The 23,561-nt window shown below is 44.5% G+C and overlaps 1 protein-coding gene across 4 annotated transcripts in view; it reads left to right on the top strand.

Moving 5' to 3' along the window:
• LOC129715327 (partitioning defective 3 homolog) overlaps positions 1–23,561 on the top strand; it is a 954,144-nt gene that overhangs the window by 639,445 nt on the left and 291,138 nt on the right. For all 4 annotated transcript variants that reach the window (XM_055665210.1, XM_055665202.1, XM_055665217.1 and 1 more), the window contains exons 16-17: positions 4,978–5,161; positions 21,145–21,293. In XM_055665210.1, the coding sequence (XP_055521185.1) occupies positions 4,978–5,161; positions 21,145–21,293 (333 nt within the window). The remainder of the gene's footprint in view (positions 1–4,977; positions 5,162–21,144; positions 21,294–23,561) is intronic.

The following is a 23,561-nucleotide window of genomic DNA, read 5'->3' as shown; positions in this document are numbered from 1 at the left end:
TCTTTGAAATTCAATTATTAACTTGCATTTAAACTCAAAATGGCAAGATGTGAACTTAGCCCTATGTACTAGTTCCCTGACTTGATCACAGCAATCTCACACCCTGAAGCAGTAACTCAGATTTCTTAAAATAAAGACCTAGAAACATAGAAAAATAGGTGCAGGACAAGGCCATTTGGTTCTTCGAGCCAGCACAGCCATTCAATAGACAATAGGGGCAGGAGTAGGCCAGTCGACCCTTCGAGCCAGCACCGCCATTCAATGTGATCATGGCTGATCAACCCCAATCAGTACCCCATTCCTGCCTTCTCCCCATATCCCTTGACTCCGCTATCTTTAGGAGCCCTATCTAGCTCTCTCTTGAAAGTATCCAGAGAACCGGCCTCCACCGCCCTCTGAGGCAGAGAATTCCACAGTCTCACAACTCTCTGTGAGAAAAAGTGTTTCCTCCTCTCCGATTCTCCATCTCATGTCCATGTCTCATCTCCGATCTCATCTCCATGATTGAATATGATCATGGCTGATCATCTAAAATCAGTACCCCGTTCTTGCTTTTCCCCCATATTCCTTGATTCCGTTAGCCCTAAGAGCTATATCTAACTCTCTTGAAAACATGCAGTGAATTGGCCTCCAATAGCTTCTGTGGCAGAATATTCCACAAATTCACAACTCTCTGGGTGAAAAGTTTTTGCTCATCTCAGTCCTTAATGATCTACCCCTTTATTCATAAACTGTGACCCCTGGTTCTGGACTTCCCCCAACATCAGGAACATTTTTCCTGCATCTAGCCTGTCCAATCTTTCTGTTTCTACAAGATCTTCTCTCATCCGTCTAAATTCCAGTGAATACATGCCTAGTCGATCCATTCTTTCATCATATGTCAGTCCTGCCATCCCAGGGAATTAACCTGGTGAACCTACGCTGCACTCCCTCAATATCAATAATGTCCTTCCTCATATTAGGAGACCAAATTGTACACAATATTCCAAGTACGGTCTCACCAGGGCCATGTACAACTGCAGTAGGACCTCCTTGCTCCAAAAATCAAACCCTCTCGCAATGAATACCACCATGCCATTGGATTTCTTCACTGCCTGCTGAACCTGCATGCTTACTTTCAGTGACTGATGTACAAACACACCCAGGTCTCGTTGCTCCTCTCCTTTTCCTAATCTGACACCATTCAGATAATAATCTGCCTTTCTGTTCTTGTAACCAAAGTGGATAACCTCACATTTATCCACATTATACTGCATCTGCCATGCATCTGCCCATTCACCCAACCTATCCAAGTCACCCTGCAGCCTCATAGCATTCTCGTAGCAGCTCACACTGTCACCCAGCTTTGTGTCACCTGCAAACTTGGAGATGTCCCATTTAATTCCCTCGCCTAAATCATTGATATATATTGTAAATAACTGGGTTCCCAGCACCAAGCCTTGCGGCACCCCACTAGTCACTGCCTGCCATTCTGAAAAGGACACGTCAATTCCTACTCTTTGCTTCCTGTCTGTCAACCAATTCTCTATCCATGTCTATACCTTACCGCCAATACCATGTGCACTAATCTCTTGTGTGGGACCTTGTCAAAGGCTTTTTGAAAGTCCAGATACACCACATCCACTGGCTCTCCCTTATCCATTCTACTTGTTACATCCTCCAAAAATTCCATAAGATTAGCCAAGCATGATTTCCCCTTCATAAATCCATGCTGGCTTTGACAGATTCTGTCACTGCTTTCCAAATGCGTGGCTATAACATGTTTAACAAGGCAAACTGTAAGGCAAACTGGTCTATAATTCCCCGTTTTCTATCCCCCTCATTTATTAAAATATGGAGTTACATTGGCTACCCTCCAGTTCACAGGAACTGGTCCAGAGTCGAGAGAACATTGGAAAATGATCATCAATGCATCCACAATTTCTAGGGCCACCTCCTTGATTACACTGTGATGCAGACCATCAGGCTCTGGGGATTTATCTGCCTTCAGTCCCAATAGTTTACCTAACACCATTTCCTGACTAATGTGGATTTCCTTCAGTTCCTCCCTCCCACTAAATCCTCGGTCCCCTAGTATTTCTGGGAGATTGTTCGTGTTTTCGTGAAGACAGAACCAAAGTACTTGTTCAGTTCAGTTTTATTTGTCATATGTAGGTCAACACAGGTACAATGAAATGTGTTTGAGACGACAACACATCATCTCGGCAAATGGTATTACAAGGATAAAAATAAGATAAAAAAATTTAAGATGAAAGTGACATTGGTAGTTAAAAGACAATACTAAATAAAATAATCATCATATAATGATGTGTTTATGCATTCAGAAGGCTGATGGCATGAACTTAAAAACTGTTCTTCAGTCTGGTGGTGCGTGCAGCCAAGCTCCTGTATCGCCTGCCTGACGGTAACAAGGAGAACAGCCTGCGTGCTGGGTGGCTGTGGTCCTTGATGATGCTGTGTGCACATTTCCTAGTTTATTTAACTGTTCTGCCATTATCTCTGCCAAGACACATGGTTAGCAGTCGTTTTGTTCATCATCTTTCACAATTTCGTGTTGCCTGACTAAATTTTGTTGGAGATATATGATAGCAGCAATCCTGTTCGCATAAAATTGTCATGACTGATATTTTGTGAAATGAAGAACCATTTTTTATTAACACCAAATGCTGGAGTAACTCAGTGGGTCAGGCAGCATCTCTGGAGAAAAAGGATGGGTGACTTTTTTGGTCGGGACCCTTCTTCAGACTGAAAGTAGAGGGTGGTGGGAGGTGAAGAGCCAGAGGCGAGAAAAGACCAGGACCAATCAAGGTTTGGCCACAAATGCCCTCTGTCAGGGGACACAAAGTGCTTGAGTAACTCAGTGGGTCAGGCAGCATCTCTGGAGAAAAAGGATAGGAGATGTTTTGAGTCAGGACCCTCCTTCAGACTGAAGAATGTTTGTTCCCATTTTTATTGTTGTAACATTTTGAAAGGAAGGAGAGGAGGGAAAATATTTAGTCAGGTTCCTATCCCTTGCCATCTCATCTTCTCATATATGTGCTTTGACCATTTTTATCCCTTCCCTGCCTTCCACTATGAGTTCTCAAGGACTGTGTAACCCCTGAAACGTATATTTAAAACAATGGAGGCCATTGAGCATACTGAAAGCAGAATAGTATTCAGTAGCCTGGGCTATTGATCTGGACATATGTTCAGATTCTACCGTGATAGCTGTGAAATGAAAGATTTTGGATTCATAGGGTTCCAGTATTTGTTCCTGTTATACCTTGCCTTTCTCTCCACCTCCTCTGTCTCTTCAAATGGTCACGATGCACCTTTTCACATCCCAAAGGCTGGATGAGCAACTCAATTCCCTCTGGCTTCTTAATGGTGTAAGTCTTCTGTCAGCTGTTCAGAGATGAGTTGGACAGTGTTTTGGATTGGCAGTGTGCCTTCCTTTCAGTGCACCCCAGCTCCCAACTTTTAGTTTTCTCTGTGGAGGAATGTAAAGTCAGGGTGCGCCACGGTGGCACAGCGATAGAGCTGCTGCCTTACAGCGCTTGCAGCGCCAGAGACCCAGGTTCGATCCTGACTAAGGGTGCTGTCTGTACAGAGTTTGTATGTTTTCCCCGTGACCCACGTGGGTTTTCTCTGAGATCTTCGGTTTTCTCCCACACTCCAAAGACGTACAGGTTTGTCAGTTAATTGGCTTGGTATACATGTACAAATTGTCGTGTGGGTGTGTGTGTGTGTGTGCGTGTGTGTGTGTGCGTGTGTGTGTGCGCGTGTGATAATATGCAGGGATCGCTGGTTGTTGCGGACCCGATGGACCAAAGGGCCTGTTTCCCTGCTGTACGTCTTAAACTAAAACTTGAGTCAAGTTGAGTTTGTTGGTGAGCTATAAGCACATTGAAATATTTCTTGCATCCACATCACAGGCACACAGACTCCGGCACCACACAAAACATAAATTGTACACAAATTCTACAAGTCCAGTTGCTCTTCCACAGCTCTATAGCTGCATAGACAAGATAAAAGGTCCGGTGCAAACTATGTGCAGCCTTGCATTGTCTGATAGTGTAGTTGTCTGAGCTATCAGCAGAGGTTGAGTAGGCTGGGTCTCCATTCCCTGGAGCGCAGGAGGATGAGGGTTGAACTTAAAGAGGTGTATAAAGTAATGAGAGGAATAGATCGGGTAGATGCACAAAGTCTCTTGCCCAGTGATTCGAGGACCAAAGGACATAGGTTCAAGGTGAAGGGGAAATGATTTAATAGGAATCTGAGGCGTAGCCTTTTCACACAGAGGGTGGTGGGTGTATGGAACAAGCTGCCAGAGGAGGTAGTTGAGGCTGGGACTAACCCAACGTTTAAGAAACAGTTAGACAGGTACATTTTCAGGACAGGTTTGGAGGGATATGGGCCAAACGCGGGCAGGTGGGACTAGTGTAGCTGGGACATGTTGGTGGGTGTGGGCAAGTTGGGGCGGAGAGCCTGTTTCCACGCTGTATCTCTCTATGGCTCTATGATACATTCATTTTAATCAAACTGAGGAAAGGAAATGTAAATCCATCCATTGAAGGAAAATTTATATTGAAACACAAAAAATCAAATGAGATTCAGTCCCAAAAAAACAATCTTATTCTTTTCATGTCCATCTTGTTACAAATGTTGACATCGCTATCATCGTCCATTCTGAAAAGGACGCAAGCTTCCGGCGAGAATTGGTGGAAGCCATCACTTGTTGCAATAGATGATGGTGGTGACAGAATTAGCTCATGATACTTCCAGTTTCCAGCCCCACGCTTCTACGGGGCCCAGAAAAAAAAAGTACTCTCATGTATCCTTTACACGGTGGAAACTGGGATTTTATCATGCAAAAAAAGAATGAAGAGTAGATTGAAAAATAAATATCAGTGCATTTTAGAAGTACTTTAAAATATGATTCTGGTGCTGGTTAGAGTATGTATGCAATAAACTTTTATTTTCCCTAAACCTCAGGCAACTACCAAATGTCCCCAACAGTGAACATGACCCAAGATGATATCGTTATAATTGAGGATGACAGACCATCTGGCAATCATCCTCGACTGTCTAACCAGTCATCTCCGGGTTACCATCAAGAAATGAATTCTGTGACTTCAGGTCTTTGGGTGAAAGAACCTGATAAAGATAAAACAGATGGGTAAGTAAATTGTTTTATTCTTTCAAACTATTTCACTGTTGTTTGGATTGTGATATGGAAAAGAACGCAAGATCTGTAAAAGTTGACCATATGTGTCCGAACTGTGATCCCAAATCACACCATGACTTTCTAATGCATTTAGTTTTGTTTCTTCCAAATATCTAAGTTAATCCAAACTTGCTGTGATCACCAGTGCACTGTGCAGGCTTCAGGAGCCACTTGATAGAGATCAGAAGGACATTGCTTTCTATTTAAAACTAAATGGTTCTTTTAGTTTAGTTTAGTGATACAGCACGGAAACAGGCCCTTCAGCCCACCGAGTCCGCACCGACCAGCCATCCCCACACATTAACACTACCCTACACACTAGGGACAATTTATGCTTATACCAGCCAATTAACTGACTAACCTGTATATCTTTGGAGTGTGGGAGGAAGCCGAAGATTTTGGAGGAAACCCATGTCGGTCACGGGGAGAACGCACAAACTCCGTACAGACAGCACCTGTAGTCGGGATCGAACCCGTGACTCTGGCGCTGTTAAAGCTGTAAGGCAACAACTCTGCCGCTGTGCCTCTTTGCCCAATTTGTCATTCCGATTGTTGAAGTTTTTGTAACATTAGAAATTATTGTTCCCACTTGACTAACTAAATCGGCTGAATCTGCATTGACTACATATTGGTCACATACCTCCTGGACAATGGGGACTATGTCGGCACTTGCAGCTTTTCCACAACAGTTTCATTAAAATTTGATTTTGGAGTCGTGGTGAGAGACTTTAAGCTACATGTTTTTCTTTGCAAGTTCTTAATTATCATTTTTATTGCAGCATAACTGTGTGGAATTCTATGTATATTGCAAATCAGCTCACCGTGTCACTTTTGACTTTCAGCATTATGAGGTGAATTTCACATCAATTGTAGTTCAAGCACGTCTGTTAAATTTCCTTAGTAATTATATAGAAAGTTGTTACATATCATGACTGTCTCGAACAGAGATAGTTAATTTCCCTTTGGACTTCACCTGCTAATTTGGGTCCGTGATTCCATAAGCAATATCGCACTTTAAAAAAAATGTTTTTAATATCTCTAAAGCACCTAATAAAGGCCGATTAGGTTGTGCCAGCACAGCACACTGATGTGCATGAAGGAACTGCAGATGCTGGTTTAAACCAAAGATGGACACAAAATGCTGGAGTAACTCAGCGGGACAGGCAGCCTCTCTGGAGAGAAGGAATGGGTGATGTTTCGGGTCGAGACCTTTCTTCAGACTGGTTAGGGATAAGGGAAACAAGAGATAGAGACGGTGATGTGGAGAGATAATGAACAATAAAATAAAGATATGCAAAAAAGTAATGAAGGTAAAGGAAACGGGCCATTGTTAGCTGTTTGCACTGTATATTGGTACACTTGACAATAAATAAATGAACTAAACTAAACTAAAATTGAATAGGCTGCCACATTTAAGCATCTTCTGATGCTTCACTTGATCATTTTCTTTCTGGTATGAACCTGGACAATGAGTGTTTGCAGATATTTCATCTTAAAAGCCATCGTAGGTAATATAAATACGACCCCCAATTGACAAACAGATTTTACAATGCACGTATCTAGATGATGGGAGATTCTTGCATCCTTTGTGCATCAGGATGCTGAGAACATCTCAAGCATTGACTTGACTGAGATAAACTACCTTAATACAGATTGAGCATTGAACAAGCAAACGTGTCTTTGATAAGTATTACTCTAATCCTCAATAGAGCCGGACTTGAAAATTTATAGCCTTTTAAAATAAATGTTTATCAGAGAGTTCACAGCCCAAGACATTCCAAGGGTTGCTAAGAATTCATAGGAACACTACTGTTGCTTTTAATTTCCTGCTATTAATCGAGGACATGAAGGAATGAAGGTAACTGATGGGATTTGCCACCAAGTATCGGGATAATCATGAGAATTTGGGAGAAGGGGTTAGATAAACAAATGTGACATCTGTTCTAAATTTCAACAGGAGATTGAGCCTTCAGAGATTAATGGCAGTTCTTTGAAGAAAATTATCTTGTAATTAAAGAGTAATGCTGAGGATTAATTAAATCGAATAAGTCAAAGAGAAGAAAGTGATTGTAATCTGGCTTCATTTTCCTAAAACAATATTGATCCTTCCTATTGTGTGCTTGCACATTCTTAATATTGCAAGCTTATTTTCCAAAGATCTCTGTTCATAAGAAGAAGTCAACTTATTCACAGTTCAACTTTGCGGACCGATATTTACATTTTTATTTTCCCTGGAAGTTGTTATTAATCAACTGCAGATGCGTTTGCTCAGCAACACTTTCATTTCAGAATGGCAAAGAGTGAAGCAAAAAGATGGAGACAGCTTGGGGAACTCAGTGGTTTGGGCAGCATCTGTGGAGGGACATGGGCAGTCAGGTGCTTGTGTCAAACCCTTCATCCAGATGCTGCCTGACCCACTGAATTCCGCCAGCTGCTCTCAATTTTCTGCAGGTGCTGGTTTACGCCGAATATGGACACAAAATGCTGGAGTACCTCAGCGGGACGGGCAGCATCTCTGGATGGAAGGAATGGGTGACGTTTTGAGAAGGGTCACCACCCAAAACGTCACCAATTCCTTCTATCCAGAGATGCTGCCTGTCCTGCTGAGTTACTCCAGCATGTTGTGCCTATCTTCGATGTAAACCAGCATCTGCAGGTCCTTCCAACACATATCGTCTAAACCTTTATTGATTCTGAGACTCTTTAAAGTAGCCAAGGAACTATGAGCATAATGTAACATTTAGACACCAAGTAATTTCTTAATCTTGTCCTATGAATATAAATCTTACAATTATTCCCAAATCTGACGATCGTTTCACTGAACACCCTCGCTCAGCCCGCCTGAACCTACCTGATCTCCCAGTTGCTAAACACTTTCATTCTCCTTCCCATTCCTACATAGACCTTTCTGTCCTAGGTCTCCTCCATTGTCAGAGTGAGGCTAAATGCAAATTGGAGGAACAATAGACAATAGGTGCAGGAGTAGGCCATTTGGCCCTTCGAGCCAGCACCGCCATTCAATGTGATCATCCCCAATCAGTACCCCGTTCCTGCCTTTTCCCCATATCTCCTGACTCCACTATTTTTAAGAGCCCTATCCAGCTCTCTCTTGAAAGCATCCAGAGAACCTGCCTCCACCGCCCCCTGATGCAGAGAATTCCACACACTCACAACTCTCTGTGAGAAAAAGTGTTTCCTCGTCTCCGTTCTAAATGGCTTACCCCTTATTCTTAAACTGTGGCCCCTGGTTCTGGACTCCCCCAACATCGGAAACATGATTCCTGCCTCCAGTGTGTCCAAACCCTTAGCAATCTTATATGTTTCAATAAGATGCCCTCTCATCCTTCTAAACTCCAGAGTGTACAAGCCCAGCTGCTCCATTCTCTCAGCATATAACAGTCCCACCATCCCGGGAATTAACCTTGTAAACCTACACTGCACTCCCTCGATAGCAAGAATGTCCTTCTCAAATTAGGGGACCAAAACTGCACACAATACTCCAGGTGTGGTCTCACTAGGGCTCTGTACAACTGCAGAAGGACCTCTTTGCTCCTAGACTCAACTCCTCTTGTTATAAAGGCCATTGGCTTTCTTCACTGCCTGCTGTGCCTGCATGCTTACTTTCATAGACTGATGAACAAGGACCCCCAGATCCCGCTGTACTTCCCCTTTTCCCAACTTGACGCCATTTAGATAGTAACAGTTTCTCATATTTCACGTGCTGCGTACAGCCCAGTGGTATGAATATTGATTTCTCAAACATCAGGTAGCCCCAGCATTCCCTCTCTCTCTATCCCTCTCCCCACCCAAGTCGCAGTAACTTCTCGTTTTCACCCAACAACAGCTAACAATGGCCTGTTTCCTCTATCATCGTTACTTTTTTGCATATCTTTAATTCATTGTTCTTTATCTCTCTACATCATCGTCAGCACCTCTCGTTTCCCTTATCCCTAACCAGTTTGAAGAAGGGTCGCGACATGAAACGTCACCCATTACTTCTTTCCTGACATGCTGCCTGTCTCGCTGAGTTACTCCAGCTTTTTGTGTCTATCTGTACTCTGAATAGTTCAGTTTAGGTAATTGCCACGTGGACTGAGGTACAGTGAAAAACTGTTCATTGCGTGCTAACCAGTCAGCAGAAAGACAATACATGATTACAATTGATCCATTTACAGTGTATAGATACATGATAAGGGAATAACGTTTTGTGCAAGGTAAAGCCAACAAGGATAGTCCGAGGGTCATCAAAGAGGTAGTTCAGCACTGCTCTCTGGTTGTGGTAGGATGATTCAGTTGCCTGATCACTACTGGGTTACGAGGTGCTGTTACTCTAGTTTGCATGTGGCCTCACTTGCAGTTTAGGAGTCGAAAGATAGACAAGTTGGGAGGAGAATGGGAAGGGGAATTAAAGTGGTGGCACCCAAGAACTCCAGCTGGCCGTGGTGGACCTGCAGTGGAATGCTAAACACAATACAATACAATACAATGGTGCGTAAATCATTTTGCATTTATTACATATGTGGGCGCTTCCATTTTTGGCACCGTTATTCAAAGTTCAAGGTCCATTCGGCCTGCGTGCTCGATGTACAGGAGCAGTTCCCATGAAGCGACGTCCCTCTCCTCTCCTCAACCAGCCATCGTTATATTCCAGGGGCGCCTCCTGCAGCCTACCTGAAGGCACTGGAGGCATTACCCCAGTTCATCCTCCTACCGTTCCTTGCTCCTCCCGTCCCACTTCTCCAGCTCCCTCACAGTTACGCCGTCTGCCGAGTCTTCGGGCGGTTTCCCGCCGACCGTGAGCCTTCGGGCTAGAAAGGAGGCGAGGAGGAACTTCTTTAGTCAGAGGGTAGTTAATATGTGGAACTCATTGCCACAGACGGCTGTGGAGGCCAAGTCGGTGGATATTTTTGTGGTGGGGGTGGACAAGTTCTTGATTAGAACGGGTGTCAAGGGTTACGGGGAGAAAGGCAAGAAAATGGGATTAGGAGGCAGAGATCAGCCATGATTGAATGGCAGAGTGGACGCGATGGGCTGAACGGCCTAATTATACTCCTAGAACTTGTGTGAACTTGTGTCCCGCCAAGCGCGAGCCTTCGTGCGGACTCCGATGAGCCTTTGGGCGGGTTCGCGGTCCTACCGACCGTGAGCTTTTGGGTGGACTCCTGGTCCCACTAACCGATGAGCCTTTGGGCGGGTTCCCAGTCCTGCCGACCGAAAGCTTTCGGGCCGACTCCGACAAGCCTTCAGGTCCCATTCCCGGTCCTGCCTGAGACCGTAACGGGCTAGCCAGGCCCACCGCGCGAGTCCTCGTCTGATGTCTGACCCCGACAGGCGAGCCAAGCCTGTCTTGGATGCTGCTCAAGCTCTGCTAATTTCTGCAGTCTATTACAACTCTATACCACAGGAGCTTTGATGTTTGAACTCCTAAAGCAAGGAATTTGCTTGACACACATGATTAGCAATAAATTGCACTGCCTTTCCCACTTTGAAGAAGACCTGTGCAAATAGTGTTCACGGTTATCAACAGATATTACTCCTTCAGCTTGAGTGGTTTCCGTAATTGTTTTGACCTCCTTAATCCTGTACGCATTTCTGATATTGAGGAGCCTGCAACGTCTTGATTTGTTGGTATTCTGTGACTCTTGAACGCTAATTGACTCTTGAATAATATTTGACTTTTTAATCTATATGTAGACATCACTTCATATTCTTCAGCTGTGCTTCAGACTGTTATCATTCGATTCTGCAGTAATTTCCAAAAGAGAAGCGGTGGCGCAGCGGTAGAGTTGCTGCCTTACAGCGCTTACAGCGTCAGAGACCCGGGTTCAATCCTGACTAATGGGTGCTTGTCTGTATGGAGTTTGTACGTTCTCCCCGTGACCTGCGTGGGTTTTCTCCGAGAACTTTGGTTTCCTCCCACTCTCCAAAGACGTACAGTTCATAGGTTAATTGTCCCCAGTGTGTGTAGATAGTGCCAATTTGTGGGGATCGCTGTTCGGTGCGGACTCGATGGGCCGAAGGGCCTGTTTCCACACTGTACCACTAAACTGAACTACTGCTTTTGGACTACCGATTTGGACTACTCATTGCCATTTCCAACACATGTTTACTGTTCTAATGACTCAGACTCTCTCACAAATTCAAAATTACATTGCACAAAATTCTTGTGCAAAATAAAGACCCAGATCAATTTCTTCAATGTTATGTTCTGTTGATCGGGATGTTAAACCGCATAGCAATTGAATGCACATTATTGAGCAATGGGAGACAATTTGATATGCTTTCTCTTTATAATCATGGAATCATTGGAATACCAAATCACACATTGCCATGGTCCTAGTGATGTCTCAGGTGGTATTGCCCCATCTTCGGGTGTTGGCCCTTTATTGTAGGATAACATTAGTTAGTTTAGTTTATTGTCACGTGTACCGAGGTACAACAAAAAGCTTTTGTTGCGTGCAATCTGGTCAGTTTATAGATAATACATGATTACAATCGAGCCGTTTACAGTGTATATACACACATGATAAGGGAATAACGTTTAGTGCAAGGTAAAGCCAGCAAAGCCCAATCTGGGATAGTCTGAGAGTCACCAATGGGGTAAATAGTAGTTCAGCTCTGTTCTCTGGTTGTGGTTGCCTGATAACAGCTGGGAAGAAACTGTCCCTGAATCTGGAGGTGTGCGTTTTCACACTTCTGTACCTTTTGGCCGATGGTAGAGGGGAGAAGACGGAGTGGCCAGGGTGCAAGTCATCCTTGATTGTACTGCTGGTACTGCCGAGGCAGCGTGAGGTATAAATGGAGTCAATGGAAGGGAGGTTGGTTTATGTGACAGTGGGGCAGGCAGCATCACTGGGAGATCTCCAGAGCTGTTCCCAAACCAAGCTGCAATGCTTCATGATACAGGTGCACAACCTTTTATCCGGTGTTCCAGAAACCGAAAAGCTCCGAAAACCGGCCATTTTTTCCAGATGTCTTCTGCGCACCAAAGCTCGCGTTTGGCGCCAAACCTGACCCAAAACGACCCACGGTCAACCCAGGTCTGTACTACTGTAGCGGCTGCCTCCTCCCTGGAGACCGGGAGACGCTTAAACATCTGTAAATCATTGCTTAAATGTTAGTCAGTTAGTTTGGAGGGCTTTTATGTGAAGGGGGGTGAAGGGGTAAACTTTAATTCTTAGTCCCCTACCTGGTCGGAGAGGCGGGGAGCGGTCAATGCCTTACCGGGTCGCTGTGCAGTAAGCTCCGCAGCGCTGTGGCCGGTGGGGCCGCGGGCGGCGCCGGTTGTAGCTCCGACCCCGGCAACTCTACCCCTGGCTGCGAGGCGCTCCAAATCCAGCGCGGCCCGCGGCCGGACGCCCCAGCTCCGCGAATGTCGGGAGTCGGCGGCGTCGCAGCGCTGGGATACCAGCGGGGTGCGGGCAATGCCTTACCGGGTCGCCGTGCGGCAAGCTCCGGAGCGCTGTGGCCGCCGACACACAACATCGCGGAGCGTCGCTGGATTTGGAGCCGCGCAGCCAGGGGTAGAGTTGCCGGGGTCGGAGCTCCAACCGGCGCCGCCCGCGGCCGGACGGAGCCCCCAGCTCCGCGGCTCCAAATCCAGCGACGCTCCGCGAATGTTGGAAGAAGGCGGCCACAGCGCTCCGGAGCTTGCCGCACGGCGACCCGGTAAGGCATTGCTCGCTCCCCGCTGGTATCCCAGCGCTGCGACGCCGCCGACTCCCGACATTCTCGGAGCTGGGACGTCCGGCCGCGGGCCGCGCTGGATTTGGAGCGCCGTGCAGCCAGGGGTAGAGTTGCCGGGGTCGGAGCTACAACCGGCGCCGCCCGCGGCCGGACGGAGCCCCCAGCTCCGCGAGGTTGGGAGTCGCCGACCAGGTAGGTAGGGGACTAAGAATTAAAGTTTCCCCCTTCACCCCTACACCACCACCACCACATAAAATCCCTCCAAACTAACTGACTAACATTTATGCAATGATTCTCCCGGTCTCCGGGGAGGAGGCAGCTGCTCCAGACTTTTCAAGCCGCCCGCGCTACCTACCTAATCTACGCTAAAAATCTTCCATTCTGAAATCCGAAAATGTCCGAAATCCGACAAGTGTCTGGTCCCAAGGCTTTCGGATAAAAGGTTGTGCACCTGTATAATGCCCTCTTATGGTGCACCTGTAGAATTTGGCCATTTAAGGCTGGGCATAGTTGGTCTGACCCTCTTTTTAGTTGCCCACTCCATGTTAGTTGCAATCCTACATGCCACATCAAATGTTGTGGTATTTCATGCCTGGCAGTTTCAGCTGAAAGCTTTTGTGTTTGAGGCTGCACACAAATCTCTCACTGAAAGCACAATCCAAAACTTCATAGTTATAGCGTTTGTCGGCACTGGGCCTGTCCTCGCTGGAGTTTAGAAGAATGAGGGGGGACCTCAATTGAACATACATAATAGTGAAAGGCTTGGATGGATGGGATGTGGAGAGGATGTTTCCACCAATGGGAGAGTCTAGGACTAAAGTTCATAGCCTCAGAATTAAAGGACGTTCTTTTAGGAAGATGAGGTGAAATTTCTTTAGTCAGAGGGTGGTGAATCTGTGGAATTCTTTGCCACAGAAGGCCGTGGAGGCCAAGAATGGATATTTTTAAGGCAGAGATAACTAGATTCTAGATTAGTACAGGTGTCAGAGGTTATGGGGAGAAGGCAGGAGAATGGGGTTAGGAGAGATAGATCAGCCATGATTGAATGTCAGAGTTGACTTGATGGGCCGAATGGCCTAATTCTACGCCTATCACTTATGACCTTATAATTCCTTGATGGGTATTTTGACCCCCAACTCTGATTGCATGCACTCCTCACTGTCTCAAAAGTTCCGATCTTCCAAACACTAGAATACCTCTGAAAATTAAATATTCTCAGCTTTGTGGACTTGATGGGCCGAATGGCCTAATTCTGCTCCCATCATTTATGACCTTATGACATTCTACACACTGGGGCCTTGCCAGAGACTGCCCACTGTTGTTCCTTTGTTTGAGAAGTGCAATAGCGACAAAGCATGAAATTAAAGACTGACAATGGTATGGAAATGATTGAAGTCTTCTGGATAGGCTCACCCTTTGGAAGAGAATGGGCTAATTTGGGACAGTCAGCATGTCAATAGTACTTTATCTATTACATATGCGACCACACAGTTAAATTCTTTTTGCATATGTTACGCAAGTGGGCGTCGCCATTATTGCCGCCATTATTCAAAGTCCAATGTACAGTCGGCCTGTGTGTTCGATGTACTGGAGCAGTTCCTGTGAACTGACATCACTCTCCTCTCCTCGCCCGGCCATCTTTGTGTCCCGGGGGTGCCTCCTGCAGCCCATATGTTGGTGCTGGATGCATTACCCCCCGTTCATCCTTCTCCCGTTCCTTGCCCCTCGCGCCCGAATTCTCCAGATCCCTCCCGGTTACGCCGTCTGCTGAGCCTTCGGGTGGGTTCCCGATCCCGTCGAGGCTCGGGGTGACTTCCCACCGACCGCTAGCCTCCGGGCGGACCTTATCGAGTCTTCGGGTGGTTCCCGATCCCACCAGAGACCCCGGCGGGTGAGCCGGGCCTACCGGACGGGTCGTCCAAGGCGTGTCCTATTTGCCGGGAGCGTCCCAGCCCACATGGCTTTGTACACGGCAATTCATGCCATACGAACTTGATCGAGTTGTATGAGGAGGTGACAAAGCTGATCAATCAGGTGGTGGAACTCGTCAAAATGAATTTTGGTAAGGCATTTGCTAATGCTCCCCTTGATAGACTAATCCAGAAGATTAAGACGCATGGGTTTTCACAGCGATGTGGTCGTATGGATTCAGAACTGACTTACTAATAGAAGACAGAAGGTTGCGATGGAAGGGCCTTATTTATGCTTTTGCTACCTACCAATGCTGATGTTATTACATCAGCTCTATGATTAACTTACTTTCATAACTATATACAAAAGCAGCAAATATATTATTTATATTTACACAAGCTTCCAAATGTAAAATTCACTGACTGTTCAATTCTCAACCATCCTCACTGAGCAGCCACATATCTATAACTATAATCTATAATCAGTCTGATGTAGGGTCTCGACCCAAAATGGCACCATTCCTTCTCTCCAGAGATGCTGCCTGCCCCACTGAGTTACTCCAGCATTGTGTGTCTATCTTCGTTTTAAAACAGCATCTGCAGTTCCTTCCTCCACCTGTCTATAACAGCTGTTGGGTTAAACCTGTTTGTCTCCATTTAGGATGTCAGTTCTGTCTTGTACAATTGCTTCATGCATTCAGCCTAAATGCCTTTAGTTTGAGCTTTTTATCATCTTTCCTTTCTATCGACTTGCTTCCCCAGATGCATTGTTGCCATTAAACTCTGTCCCTTGCTGTTCCACTCTGCTTATCATTAACAAATAGCAGCTTTGTCCTAAGGATGTTCTTTGATCCATTTAAATCTATCAATTTTTCCCTCATTTTATTATTTTGTTGGAGCCCTGTCCACGGCCCAAATTATCTCATTTGCCGGGACATGAGATCTTGCAGAATAACTTGCTCTTCGTTTCATTCTGGTGCCACTGTCTTATCAATTTGACAGAGAATCAATTTAAACCAGGTTAGAGCCCGCGTAATATGATTTAAAACAAAAGTATTGGGAATGATTAAAAAGCTGATCTTTGGACTGGTGAACCAGGGGAACGATCAGCTTGAGTTCCTGTCCCTGATTACTATCCAGCAAGGTAAACTTATGTATCAAATACACACATAGGGAATGTTATAAAGATAGACAACAAAAATTGAGTCTGAAGAAGGGTCTCAACCCAAAACATCACCCATTTCTTCTCTCCAGAGATGCTGTCTGTCCTGCTGAGTTCCTCCAGCTTTTTTGTGTCTATCTTCAGTTTCAACCAGCTTCTGCAGTTCCGTCCTACACATTGTTATAAAGATGCCTTCTTTTGCATTACACGCATTTTTTCCTTTAAGTTACCAAAATCCTGACAGCAAGCTCGAGGCCTTTTGGATGCAGGGGGAAAATCGGTAAAAGAGATTGAATCTATTTTTGACTCCATTTCAAATCGTAGAATGGTAACAGCACAGAGTGGGGGGCACTCAGCTCATCATGTCGATACCGGCTCAACATCAGAGCACACATCTAGTTTTGGCAAACAGCACCTTCACTGTACTGCTGCAACTTTTTCATCACTATACTAACGGGCGGCATGGTGGTACAGCGGTGAAGTTGCTACCTCTCAGCGCTTGCAGCGCCGGAGACCCAGGTTCGATCCCGACTACGGGTGCTTGTCTGTATGGAGTTTGTACGTTCTTACTGTAACCTGCGTGGGTTTTCTCCATCTTCGGTTTCCTCTCACACTCCAAAGACATACAGGTTTGTAGGTCTGAAGAAGGGTTTCGGCCCGAAACGTTGCCTATCTCCTTTGCTCCATAAATGCTGCTGCACCCGCTGAGTTTCTCCAGCATTTTTGTGCACCTTCGATTTTCCAGCATCTGCAGTTCCTTTGTAAACAGGTTTGTAGGTTAATTGGCTTGGTGTAAATATAAATTATCCCTTGTGTGTGCAGGAAAGTGTTACAGGGATCGCTGGTGGGTGCGGACTCGGTGGGCCGAAGTTCCTGTTTCCGCACTGTATCACTAAACTAATCTAAACTAAACTTATCCAACTGCCTCCTTTGTAGGCCTCAATGAAACATGGCTCCAGCCACCAATCCAATTTCAACCATTGCTGTAGCTCAAGAAGTTGCCTTTCTCCTCACATCACTCTTCATTTCCATTCCCTTTATTTTCTTACTTTGTACTTTTGTCTTTGATCTCTCCAACGCTAACCTTCCGATATTCACTCTGTCCACAACCCCTTCATTTTATGTACTTAGTAAAATCTCCCCTTGGCCTTCTCCCCAGAGGAAACATTCCTAGCCTATCCGTCCTTGCCCGCAGTGTCTTTCATCCCATGAAGCATTTTTCTCTGGACCTAATCCCATGTGCTACATCCTTCTAACAATGTGCTGATTAGAATATAACACAAGTACTTCAATCGAGTAGGAAGGAACTGCAGATGATGATTTAAACCGAAGATGGACACAAAAAGCTGGAGTAACTGAGCGGATCAGACAGCATCCCTGGAGAAAAGGAATTGGTGACATTTCGGATCAAGACCCCGAAACATCACCTATACCTTTTCTCCAGAGATGCTGTCTGACCCGCTCAGTTACTCCAGCTTTTTGTGCCTATCTTCATTTTGTGTAATACTTCAATTGAGACTGGCTCAATGATTCACAAAAGTTCAAATTTCCCTGCTTCTGCATGCCTCCGGTACTGAAGCTGAAAATAGTGTGTCAGTTTCATTTGCTTTCTTAACCTGCCCATTCATTTTCTGTTTACCCACACCTCCTGGTTTGTTTGACCCTCCACTGCTTTTAGAAGTGACCTTTATTCCTACCCTCTCATACTTTCACGCTACACTTCGCCGACCATGTGCCAACTCGTTCCATCAGCTTATTTATATTCTCTTCACAGTTCACAGCACGGCCATGTTTTGTGTTATCTGCAAATTTAGAAGTAGTGACTAGCATCCCCGAAGTCAACATCAAAGAATCAATCCCTGTGGAATGTCTCTATTCATCGTTCTCCGATTTGGAAAATAACCATTCATCAGCCAACTTCATATCCATGTTCTCAATGCCTTTCATTCCATGTGCTTCAAATTTCCTAATGCCTGTTTTAGTCATAGAGAGTGGAAAAAGGCCCTTTGGCCCAACTTGCCCACACCGGCCAGCTATACTAGTCCCATCTGCTCTTGTTTGGCTCATATCCCTCCAAACCTGTCCCATCCATGTACCTGTGTAACTGTTTCTTAAATGATGAGATCTCCTCCTCCTCTGGCAGCTTGTTCCATACACCCACCACCATTTGTGTGAAAAAGATACCCCTTAGATTCCTCTTAAATATTTTCCCCTTCACCTTAAACCTATGTCCTCTGGTCAAGAGACTGTGTGCATCTACCCGATCTATTCCTCTCATGATTTTAGACATCTCTATAAGATCATCCATCATCCTCACTGCACTGTAAGAAATAGGGTCCCAGCCTACTCAACCTCTCCTTATAGCTTAGACCCACTAGCCCTGGCAACATCCTCGTAAATCTTCTCTGCACCCTTTCCGGCTTGCCAACATCTTTCCTGTAACACGGTGCTCAGAACTGAACACTATACTCTATATGCGGCCTCACCAATGGCTTGTACAACTCTTAACACGACCACCCAACTTCTATACTCAATATTCTGACTGATGAAGGGCAGATTGTCATTGTGATTTGTGGCACCTTATCAAGAAACATTCCAGATGTTCATGTTTACCATATCAACTGCATCACCCTCATGAATGTTACATGTTACCTTATCAAATAGTTCCATGAGATGTGCCTAAATTCCCTTAAGAAATCTGTTCTGGCTCACCTAATGGCTCAGTGACCTCTAAATCTCCCAGATCAATATTTCTAACATTTTTCTCACTATTGAGATTAAACTGACTTTTGCCTTTTTTTAACTTTTTTTAACAAAGCACTAAGATTTGCTTTATCTCCAGTCCTCCAGGCTTCATATCCAAAGAGGTTTGGAAGATTGTGATCATTGCCTCTGCAATTTCCTCCCATGCTTCCTTTAAAGTGCTCGAATGCTTGGCACATGATCCTGATGACCTACATATTTTTACATTCTGCTCATTTTTATGTATACTTCCGCCCCATCAATTTTTAATCTCTCTGGTGTCTCGGTATCTCTTCCTTCACTATTTCTTTGAAGGTGCTCGCTTCCTTGATGGAAACAGATTTAGTATCTTAACAATTCCCTTAACGTCCAAGTCAAATTTCCAGTTTGGTCCTGAGTCGGCACCACGTATACTCCTTATTAATATATGTGCCTAAAGACCTCTTCTGGATTCCCATTTAGGTTGGCAGATCCTTTTGACTCTCATTTTAATTTTCACTTTCCCTCCGCGCCTTCTGCAATTAACCTGGTTCTCTCTGGTATTTTTTTTAAATCTCTCACTTAAATGCACGCCTCTTTCTTTTGATTTATCTTTCTCGGTTTCTTTCATCATCCAGTGAACTCTGAAGTTGTTTGCTCTTTCTTTGCCCCGCATGGAATGTGCTTCAAGTGCACCTGAACTATCTCTTCCCTCATGGCTGTTCATTGTCCTGTCAAAGTTTATCTCCACTTAAAATCGCTGTGTACCTAATTGTGGACTAATTATCCCTTGAGTCTATAGCTTTCCACATTAACTGCTTGAACCAAGTCCTTATACGTTTGGATATGTTTTTAACAGGAGGTTAACTACTGAACATGTCATGAGGTTATAAGTGATAGGAGTAGAATTAGGCAATTTGGCCCATCAAACTGCTCCACTATTTAACCATGGCTGATCTGTCTCTCCCTCCAACACCATTCACCTGCCTTCTCCCCGTAAGTTCTCACATCTGTACTAATCAAGAATCTATCTATCTCTGCCTAAAAAAACATCCACTGTCTTGGCATCCACAGCCTCCTGTGTCAAGAATTTATCTGTTAAAATTCTAGTACTTGATAGAAGATTCCCATGGTGTATTTGTAAAGTTATCTAATCATATCCACAATTAGATAAACCTGTTCAGTGCCTCACATCAAGTCTATTTGCCCCTTTGTGTTCTGTGCAAGGTTTTGTAAGTGTGGAGAAATGATTATCATTTTAATATTGATGTATTTCACTTCAGGCTTTGAGTTTTACTTAGAAGTGAAAAAAAAAACATGTATTGATTTGTCATTTGTCCTTTACTATCATGTTTTATGTATTAGAGTTATAACTACCACATGATTTGGATTTTCATTATAAACCTCTCCCTTTTTAATACGCGGAGATGTGTGGTCATTAAAGGAATGGGTGCTGCTTGAAGCACTGTATTTATTATACTGCTTGGAGGAGAATTCATGATATCATTTGAATGGTGGGAGTTTTATACATATTTCAGACGGTTGATTATATGAACATAAAGCCCATTTCTTTCACAGAATGTGTAATCAACCAAATCATGTCCTATCACACTCAATTAATCAGTTGATGGGAAATTCTGCATAAATACTTGCCAGTCACTAAGGTAACTGAGCAGTTCACCTTACACAGTATTACACATCTTCACGATTCAATGTTGCTTTCCTTGAATCTCTGTCCACTCCAAACCAGCTTATGTTCGTCCTGAAAAGATGGACATCGATCTTTCTTTTCTACATGCGTCTCTTTTGTCCGACCACTTTTGTGCATCTCGTTTCGGTTTCGTAAACTCTTGACTCCCACCATCCAAACCTGTACAAGGAAGGAGCAGTAATTCATGGTTACGAGGCCCTTGATCAGAACAATGGGAGTCCCCATTCATTTCTTTCATTTGTTATTGAATGACTGTTCTGCGGTTGATTTAATTCAAGTTTATATTTGCTCGGGTAGAGTTCTTTTCACAAAAGGCCAGCGTCAGAACAGAGCCGTTGCACTTTGCAGGACATCTTCATTTAACGTGCAGTGACAGGATATTCTATGATTGGCATCACAAGTAATCACACACAAATTCAAACGCAGCAAGTCACTTTGCCTGCAAGGAGTGAAAATTACATTTTCAACACTGGTTTGTGCGGCTTAAACACGGGGGTTTGTCCATTAAATCTGGTCCACGCAGAGTTGATACATGAGCAGGTTTGGCATTTTAATACATTGTCCCTTTCTGAGGCAACTTATTGAGTAAGCACAATGCCAATAAAAAAACTCAGCCAGGGCCGTGCCACTCAGGACCACGGCCTCCCGGCTGCTGCTCTCGAGAATATAGTGTTAAGAGTTATCATACTCATTCATTGTCTGTTGCCTTTTTTTTTAAAGGAATTGTCCTTTTCTGTTTCTCTAGTGCTTTAAATCCAGACGTCGACCCTGCCATTGCCTTTCAGCGAGAGGGATTCGGACGTCAAAGCATGTCTGAGAAACGCACTAAGCAGTTTGGAGATGCTAATCAGCTGGACCTTGTTAAAACACGGAAATCTAAGAGCATGGATTTAGGTAGAAATCACTGTATTTTACATCTATGCAATTACACTTTTTGTTTGATAACAGCTCACTGCTGTGAACAACAACACTGGTAAATATATCTTTGTGCTATTCAGTTGCAAAAAGACAAGGTTACTTGATGATAAATAAGAAATATGTAATAATTTACCAATTTTATCCTGGCCGTCACCTGAAGAGGATTCAGGTAGATTTTCTCTGTGGGTTCGTTAAAATTGTGCAGTGATGTTCCCTTATTAACCTGTCAGCGGTTTTCATCATCGGCAGTGACATAATACTAATACACACACATGCCAGTTGGTGTTGCAGCCCGTTAAGCAGGTTTCAGATAGATTTCCGCACAGTTGTGCAAGTACATTATTGGTACGGAATGGAATGGAATACTTTATTGTGACAAGGCACAGTGAAATTCTTTGCTTGCATGCCCATGGTATGCGAATAGTCGCCACATAAAGGACACTGACAGAGTTACAAAGAACGGTGGCTCCTCCTTTGTTCTCCCCCCCCCCCCCCCCCGACAATGATCCCCCCACGCGCGGGTCCTCCATTATCCATTGTTCTCCCCCCCCTCCCTCCCTCATGGCAAAATAGACTTCTCACCTGTATCCATGCTGCAAATATTCCACAATGTGGTGTTCGGACGGTGGGCGGTGGGCGGTGGTGGGACGGCTGTGGGCAACACTGATGTCAACCCATTTCATACAGCAGGAGCATCTACAACAAGGCCCGTGAGTCTAACAACTGCTAATTCTGCTCTTGCCGTTTGCCTTGTAAACCAGAAACAATGTGCTTACCAGTGAAAGAACCTGAACTGGGAGAGTCTCGGACCAGAGGTTATCGCCTCGGAGTTAAAGGACGTTCCTTTAGGGAGGAGGAGGAATCTCTAGAATTTAGGAGATTGAGAGGGGATCTTATAGAAACTTACAAAATTCTTAAGGGGTTGGACAGGCTAGATGCAGGAAGATTGTTCCCGATGTTAGGGAAGTCCAGGACAAGGGGTCACAGCTTAAGGATAAGGGGGAAATCCTTTAGAACCGAGATGAGGAGAACTTTTTTCACACAGAGAGTGGTGAATCTCTGGAACTCTCTGCCACAGAGGGTAGTTGAGGCCAGTTCATTGGCTATATTTAAGAGGGAGTTAGATGTGGCCCTTGTGGCCAAGGGGATCAGAGGGTATGGAGAGAAGGCAGGTACGGGATACTGAGTTGGATGATCAGCCATGATCATATTGAATGGCGGTGCAGGCTCGAAGGGCCGAATGGCCTACTCCTGCACCTAATTTCTATGTTTCTATGTTTCTATGAATTTCTTTAGTCAAAAGATGGTGAAATTCTGGTGAAAATCCCCAGTCTGCGAAATTCTTTGCCAGACAAGGCTGTGGAGACCAAGTGAATAGATATTTTTAAGGCAGAAGTAGATAGATTATTGATTAGTACGGGTGTCAGGGGTTTTTGAGGAAAAGGCAGGAGAATGGGGTTAGGAGGGAGAAATAGATCAGCCATGATTGAATGGCGGAGGAGACTTGATGGGCTGAATGGCCTCCTTCTGCTTCTATCACATGATCTTATGACTTGCAGGATGTTGACTCAGAGTAGTAGCAGTGAAAGTCGCATCTTCTCTAGCATTATTACTTTGTGTTCCAGGTAGAGGATTGATGCCTGTTATTTAACTAACAATCCCCAGTCCGTCATTGCCAGCTCACATAGTTTCATTTATTTGCATTCGAGACCCTAATCTCAAAATCAACTTTTACACCCTCCATCATAATGATTATTTTTATCCAGCATTGGTAGTTATTCCCCAAAGAGCTTTACACAACAAGATTATTTTATTGATCCTTCCTCAATGCACAGTAGCTAGTCTAAGGTAGCTCATTCTTGTTGTTCTTCACAATGTTGGTCTAAAAATACAATTGCACTCCAGAAATTCCTCCCTTGCAGAGTTATTGCTAATTTTGTTTGCCCAATGTATATGTAGAAGAACATAGACAAGATGTCCATGATTACATTTATACTGTTGCTGCATGCTTCTCCTATTTAATGCTTTGCCATCCACAAAATTACCACTATAGTTTAGGGTGTGCATACAACACTAAGATTCCCGGCCCCTTTCTTTTCCATAGTTCCACCCACAGAGATTCTGCATCAGGGTTCTCGGAGATAGTATCTTTCTTTTTTCTTGACTTACTTTTTTTTTAAAAGAACAATTCCACTCCACTCCCTTTCTCTGTTTGCCAGCCCTTCAAGTACCCCTCAATGTTCA

The sequence above is a fragment of the Leucoraja erinacea genome, chromosome 2 (genome assembly GCF_028641065.1).
Source record: "Leucoraja erinacea ecotype New England chromosome 2, Leri_hhj_1, whole genome shotgun sequence".
Lineage (NCBI taxonomy): Eukaryota > Metazoa > Chordata > Chondrichthyes > Rajiformes > Rajidae > Leucoraja > Leucoraja erinaceus.
The sequence above is the reverse complement of the archived record's forward strand: the minus strand, read 5'-3'. Positions and strand labels throughout refer to the sequence as shown.